Here is a 7,395-nt window from a genome sequence, read left to right on the forward strand (position 1 = left end):
CTTTGAATGAGTAAAAATTGCGTTTTCAATTCATAAAAAACTCAGTTCAAGAAAAATATTTGTAATTCATGTAGTATGTCTGTTTTCAAGGCACATTCTCAAATGTATCATGGTTTCTTATCTTCTGGCTTCTTGAATAATTATTGGATGCGAATATCCGGTAAATAAGTACTCGTATGTGACGTGCCGCTACTGTTAAAAATAGTTTGAACTGTCGCGGGTAAAACCCCCACACAAAAAATGAATGCATGCGCATCTGCTCAAGAATAGGAATATGGCACGCTGTACATATATTTTGGAATTTTCAAGTTTATTTTTACTAGCACTTGAGTTGTTGAATAACAAAGATGTTAACTTACAAACTTCATAAATTAAAAAAATCGAAATAAAATCTTCTACTTGGTCATTATTTCAATAATTGCGTTGATAGAAATCTAACTGTATGAATATGACGTCGCTATGATTAAGAAGTAGAAAAACAAGTTGTTCACACTTGGTGCCAATACCTAGGATACACTTGAAACAAAACTAATAATATTCATTCTTAACGAATGGAATTCAATTTTTTTTTCGTTATTTTTCGTAACTTTTGGTTGATAATTGTTTTATGAATACTTCGGTGTACTTTTTGGAACAATGAAATCGAATACGCGAATAGATATTATAAAAAATTTTGATATCAATTGCATTTATATCTTATTGTTTTATTTCAGTCTGTGTTTTAACGGTAAGTTGACATTCGGTTCATTTTTTTCATACAAGTTGATTTTAATGCGTGAATCAATCCTAAATGTATTTGATTCAGTATTTGTACTTTAGTATTTTTAAAAATCTGCGTAATACGGACGTTTTCAAGGCTTTCACGTATATGTATTTCTGAGTATATGAATACGTTCATCAAATACGTAGCATGTGTCAAAAACAGAGTACATTTCAGTAAAAATTAAAATTAACTGAATTTTTCTTTCGCCTTTTTTCAGCAAATTATTCTTCTAGTGATTTTACGTTGGAAAGGCCTAAAAGACAGACTACGAATTGTTCAGAGTAAGTACATACTTTTAAGTAGGTACTTGATCTAAAACTCAAAAACTAAATTATTCGAAACAGAAAATGTAACGTCAATGAGGAAAATAGATAAGTATAATTAACTCGATCAATTAATATTGAATTGGCGATATTTTTTTTCAGCACGCAGTTTCATTGCTCAGACGGACAATGCATCGATGATTCACTAGTTTGCGATGGAATAGCACACTGCTCAAATAATTCTGATGAAAATGAGGAACGATGTCTTCATATGTAGTATGCAAATCTGAATACAAATACTTAATACGTATAAAAACAAAGGTTATTACTCAGAATACTAAAAATAGTTGGTGGTTTGATTTAGTAAAAAAAAAATTGTAATTGAAAATTTTCATTGGGACCTGGAGGTTGGGATTTTCTAGGATTTTCATTCAAATTTAGCTGAGTTAGGTGCTAACCGTAGCTAAAATTCTAACAAGAAAGATGAATGTAATGCCTAACTTGAAATTCGAAGGAGCAACATAATAAGTGATTTGGTGAAACTGAACATTTCAGTGAAATTGTTTATGAAAGGAGGAAAGGACTAGGGACGTGAATATACTCATACTAAATTATTATTACGTGATTGATTCTAATGATGAATTTTGTTGATAGGTAGAGTAGCTAGACCTAATTATACGAGTAATTTTTGATTAATTGTCCGATATCGAAGCTATAACATAGGTACCTGGTACCTTACCTACAACACGTTTGGCTTATATTTTTTTAGTAATTTGTTGCAATTTCAGAATTGTTAGTCTGGTTTCTTGGTTTCTGGTAATTATGAATTCATACTTTATTTTTCTAGCTGCCCATCGTATAGTTTTAGATGTGCGTATGGAGCTTGCATCGATAGCACAACAATATGTAATGGAAAGCCAGACTGTGCAGATAATTCTGATGAATCACCATCCATTTGTCCATCTAACAACGTGGTAAATCATGAAACTGTCTGTGGGTACGTTCAAAACACTTGCGAGATCATTTTTTGTTACCTGTACCTATATACTTAAGTCTGCTGAAGTTATTTTTTTAACACACTCAAAATTAGAATTCAAGAGTGGTGTCATCGAATCTTTGTGTATTAGATACTTTAGATGTCATAGACAAAACGGCAAATAATCGTTGCTTTTCGGATGTAAACACCATTTGAACAAGTATCCAAACTTAATTGTATTTCTAATTGTTTTGTGCTCCATCATTTCATTATTAAATTTTATAGAATATGTACTTACGTGTAAAATATCAGAATGAAAACCATTAAAAATATTAATACATATCTAGGTACCTAGACCTACCTAAAAATAATAAATGATGTGATTAAAACACTTGTTTTGAAACCCATTTATTTGATTGACCTTGGCATAGACAAAAGTTTATTTTCGTTGCAATTATAAATTATTACTGTCAAATTTTCATTATCTGATATTCGTCTTTTTTGAAATTAATTAATCCCCTCGACATCTAGGCCTACCTATACTCATTTTCTATTTCATTTTATTCTTGTTGCAGAGAAAATAATTTTCTGTGTGCCTCATCTACGAAGTGCATCAAGATAGATTCAATTTGCGATGGATCGAACGACTGTTATGATGGTTCAGATGAAACTTACGAACTTTGCAAAAATACACCGTTAGTGTTATGATCTATTTTTAGAGCATCATCGTCTTGACATTTTGTGTGGGTATTTACCTAATATTTTCTCGAATTATTTTTTCAACTTTTAAATCGTAGATGTGACAAACGATTCTTTCGATGTGATTATGGAGCTTGCATAGACATGAATTACCGCTGTGATGGTATCAAACAGTGCATTGATGGATCTGATGAATCAGCTCGAACATGTAACAAAAGAAATAAAAACGGAACTGAAAGACAGACAACAACACCTGTTTCTATCTCTAGGTGAGTTCGACTCCACGCTACGAATATAGGGCGGATATTAACCCTGAAATCGCAACAAGCGTAAAAATTTACGCTTAAAATTGAAATTTTCATTTTCGAATGTATTACTTAAACTAGCTGTAGGCAAAGCAATAAAACTGTCACGACTTTATTGTCTCTAGACGAAAGTTGAAGCTGAAAAAAAATAATACACACAATAGGAGGTATTGTGGGTAATAGGTATACGTAGAGAAGTTTCAGCTTTGAATTTTCAAAATTTAAATTGAGATTCAGGGATTAAACGTAAAGTTTGTTTGATTCAAATGTAAAATTCTTAATGTTCCTATATTTTCATACAGTGAATTTTGCACTATTCCTTCATCCTTTCTTGATAAAACTGTCAAATATCAATGTCACGGAAAATCTGAAAAATCGTGCTATACAAACGGCGATAAAGTAGCACGTCAACTCACAGTTGCAACATTCCAGTGCAATCTGGGATATGCTCGAAAAGAAGGAAATAAATTCCAGTCAGTTTGCCTAGATTTGGGATGGCAGCCTCCAATTTTCAATTGTACTAGTGAGTATTAAATAATTTATTAATCTTTTTATTACTTACTTTATCAAAATCAGAACGTATTTTTGTACAGCAAAAAGTCTCCTAATGATTATTATTATTTTTTATTTTTTTTTTTTTTTAAAGAAATATGCGATAAATTGACTCCGGTCGATGCAGATCTCAAATGTTACCACAACGGCGTAAGTGTTAGTTGCGAAGATGATTTAATTGCTGGAACAATAGTACATCCAATTTGTAAACAGTCGCACGTGTACAAAGATTTTGTACCAGTTTACGAAGAAATAGTCTGTCAAGAAGACGGAAAATGGAATAACCCTTTACTTACTTGTATTCCTGGCACAGCAGGTTACAACCTAATACACATCAACATTGTCATTTTATACCTACTCTTACTCGCTTTATTTTTTTATTTCCGAAGAAAACTTTCAAAAATTCTTAATGGTAAAATATGACATGTGATGAAGAAACATTAAAAATATTTTCCATTGCGTTTAATTTGCTCGTTGAAATGCGAATTCAAATTTTTTTACCATCACTTGATGAATAATTAACCCAGGTGCTGAAAAAATAAATACCTTCGTAGCAGACTAACATAAATCATAATGCTACATTTTTTATTTAATCGTACTGCGTATGCGAATACCCATTACAAGAAAATTTTGTCCATCTGTGATGAATGGAGAGGAAGGTCAGTGACCTCATAAAATCATCTTGACGAGATAAATGTTGAAAATGTAATCCACTGATTTCATTTTGAATTTTGCTTTTTTTTCTTTTTTTTTTAAAGAGGTAAATAATTTAAAATTTAAAAAAATAATGTTCAATATTTTTTGAAAATTTTATCATCATCTTTGGCTTGTTTTTTTTTCTTCAAAAGACGGAGAGATAAGTCAGAAGGCGAAAAAATGTGCAGGTAATCCGATAAACACACCAGTAGAAAATGGAATACCTATACCTACTTATATTAATGTAAAGCATTATCGTAGAAGTTTTTTTTCTGTATACATATTATTACATACCTACTTGAGTGAAAACATGTTACAAAATTACCAATATTTTCGAATTTTTGTAGATTTTTAGACTTTTTGAAAACAATTTTCAACTACGTGAAATTTTTTTGATTCGGGAGATGAAGAACTGCAATAATTTTCAGTGTTATGGTTGTTTAAAACTCGTTTGTTTAAAACATTGTTTAAAACAGCTACCTATTTTAAATGCTGAGAAAAAAACATTGGTGTTTAAAACATAATTGCTATTTAAAACTGTTTTTATTGTTTAAAATTTGTTTTATTTCCAGACCTTGTTTTTTTTTGTTTTTTAAAAAATTATTTCTAGATTTTTGACCATAGAATTATCCAGAAATTTAAAAACAATGAATTCTGGGACTCTGGGTGGATTGTCAGTTCATTTTTAATAAAGTAAAATCTAAATCCATTCCTATAATCTACTACCCCAGGAGATTATGGATTTTTAATAATCTGGATTTAATCTGTTTACAATCCTGTAAAAAACAGCTGGATTTTCAAAAACTGTTTATATTATTTGTAAAAAAAAAAAAAAAAAAGATTTTGACAATCCATAATCAAGATTATAACATACTTTAAATCACTTATTTGATACGTGAAAAGTATAAAACATACCTATAGGCAATATTTTTTTTGAATTTTATTTACATTTTTTGATTGAACAAGAACAATAAAATCGAACAAAGTTACGAAGTACCAAAAAAGTCTCAAAAAAAACAAAAAAACAGAAAACTGAATCTAAAACCACATTTACACACTGAAAACACAAAATTTGTTGTTTTAAACACGTTTAAAACGCGTTTAAAACAGGTCAAATCTTACACTTGAATTTGGGTTTAAAACAAAAAATTTGTTTTAAACATACAAAAAAAACTGTTTTTTGTTTGTTTTTTTTTTTTAAAAAAAAAAACGTTTTTTTCCAACACTGATAATTTTGGGGAAGGATTTTTTATTTTGTTTAAATTCCAAAAGTTGTGCTTAGGTTCATTCTTAAATTTTTGATTTTTGAGTATTTTGAAATATATATTCAAGTCTCATCTTTAATTCACAATAAGACAGAGTTCGTCAGTAGACTCGAATATAAAATTCATGTCACACAGGCAAGGTTTCGTTCTGATCAGCAATTCTTACTTCTGTTCATTCCTTCGTTAGTGGTTGTTCATCTTTTCACCGTAATTTCACTTTCATTCATTTTGTACGCTACGCCTTATACCGTGAAAATGTATACTTATGCAATTCTATTAACACCGTTGAAATAATATTCTAATTTTATTATCGAAGCATTCATTGGTATTTTTTATTTTTTCAAAGCAGATCCTTTTTTGCATAGAAAAGTAAGTATTTTTAAATGGATGTAACTTGATAGCAACTACACTCAAATTAAAGTAGGTGCAGCATTTATACGTACAATCAAGCAGAAAATAATTTTCAATGTTTAACGAAACTCCCTGATCCCCGATACTTATATAGTAAAGTACATCAATATATGTACCTACATACGTACCACATAGGTTCCTACCTATTAGTACCCAATATACGAGTAGGTATTGAAATTTAATTACTTACCACCTCAATAAGATTAATATAAATGTATTTATATGTATGTACTTATAGTGAGCTTGAATCTTGAAAATGTACATATTTACAAATGGCACATTAGCCCAAACGTACATATGTACGTAGATATCATGCAAATAACATCTGAATTTAAAATCAAGGTTTTAGCATAAAAGAATAGCGATAGGTATAAGTATATGAAAAGAGGAATGAACATTTTCAAGTTTTCAAATCACGAGCTAATTCGTGCTGTAAATATTTGAATAAGTATCCAACACTACATATACGTAAGTTGCTATAGAATCGCCAAAGCACAATACATATCGTAGTTGATGTAGACTTATTTACGTATATTTAGTATTGTATAAATATCAATTCGTATGATTTCATTATTTTTATTCCTTGTTAATTCGTGAATACGTTCTCCTAAAACAAAAAAATAACTAAAAAATAACAAACGAAACAAAAACTTGCCTGTTTTTGTCCGATTATTTTTTTACTCGCCTTACAATAAGTGATTTATCGTATTGCAAGGAGATAGACAATGGAGGTATTGAAATTGGATGATTCATCCGACAAGACAGTCTCATTACGCAATATTTCACCTTAGGTAAGTGGTACACACTACACAAACCTATGTTTATCCTCTTTCCTTCGTGGTTCCCTAATCCGCACCTGCAGTATTTCTATGTAGTGGGGCGAGTTTGTTCAGTAAATAAAATAAACTTTGGCAAAGAAGGTATTTTACAAACAATCCCCCCAGACTGTCTCCCATCCTTTAATTTAGGCGGGTAACCTGAAGTGGACCCATCCAAGAAGGTGATGTTTACCCTGTCCAGCACCAATGTCCTTCAAAAAATATATTGTGTATTTTTTTTTTTTTTTTTTAAATCAAGAAAACAGTTGCGATATGGAACATATGGGATGAGAAAATGCGAAAAGCCATCAAAGACTAATTATAAATCTCATCTCATTAAAAGTACGTATTTTTAGCTACAGGTTCACGTACCAGGGTAATGACTCGTTTCTAAAAATACACTCGGGTATTTCGTATTAAAAGCCGTAGGATGAGTTTTCGATCGCGAGTAAATTGATCATTGTTTCTTAACAAATACCTATTTACATATACCTATTGGTACGATTTTTTCGAAAAAAATTGATCAATTTAGCGTGTGAAATTACAAAACGTTATTAATTAATATTCGAAAAAAAAACGAGGAAAGAAGAGTGAAAAATATGCTAATGGGCAGCAACAGATCGTGTCATTATTATAGCGGGTGTGTA

General features: G+C 30.3%; 1 protein-coding gene across 1 annotated transcript; it reads left to right on the forward strand.

Moving 5' to 3' along the window:
* Nucleotides 1-434: 434 nt before the first annotated feature.
* Nucleotides 435-4,024, forward strand: LOC135839290 (modular serine protease-like). The gene is made up of 8 exons (XM_065355265.1): nucleotides 435-727; nucleotides 981-1,044; nucleotides 1,189-1,302; nucleotides 1,874-2,023; nucleotides 2,578-2,697; nucleotides 2,800-2,970; nucleotides 3,309-3,529; nucleotides 3,653-4,024. Exons 1-8 carry the CDS (start codon nucleotides 637-639, stop codon nucleotides 3,979-3,981), a joined length of 1,260 nt encoding a protein of 419 aa, XP_065211337.1. The 5' UTR covers nucleotides 435-636; the 3' UTR covers nucleotides 3,982-4,024.
* The last annotated feature ends 3,371 nt before the right edge of the window (nucleotides 4,025-7,395 follow it).

Source organism: Planococcus citri, chromosome 3, assembly GCF_950023065.1.
Source record: "Planococcus citri chromosome 3, ihPlaCitr1.1, whole genome shotgun sequence".
NCBI classification, from domain to species: Eukaryota; Metazoa; Arthropoda; class Insecta; order Hemiptera; family Pseudococcidae; genus Planococcus; species Planococcus citri.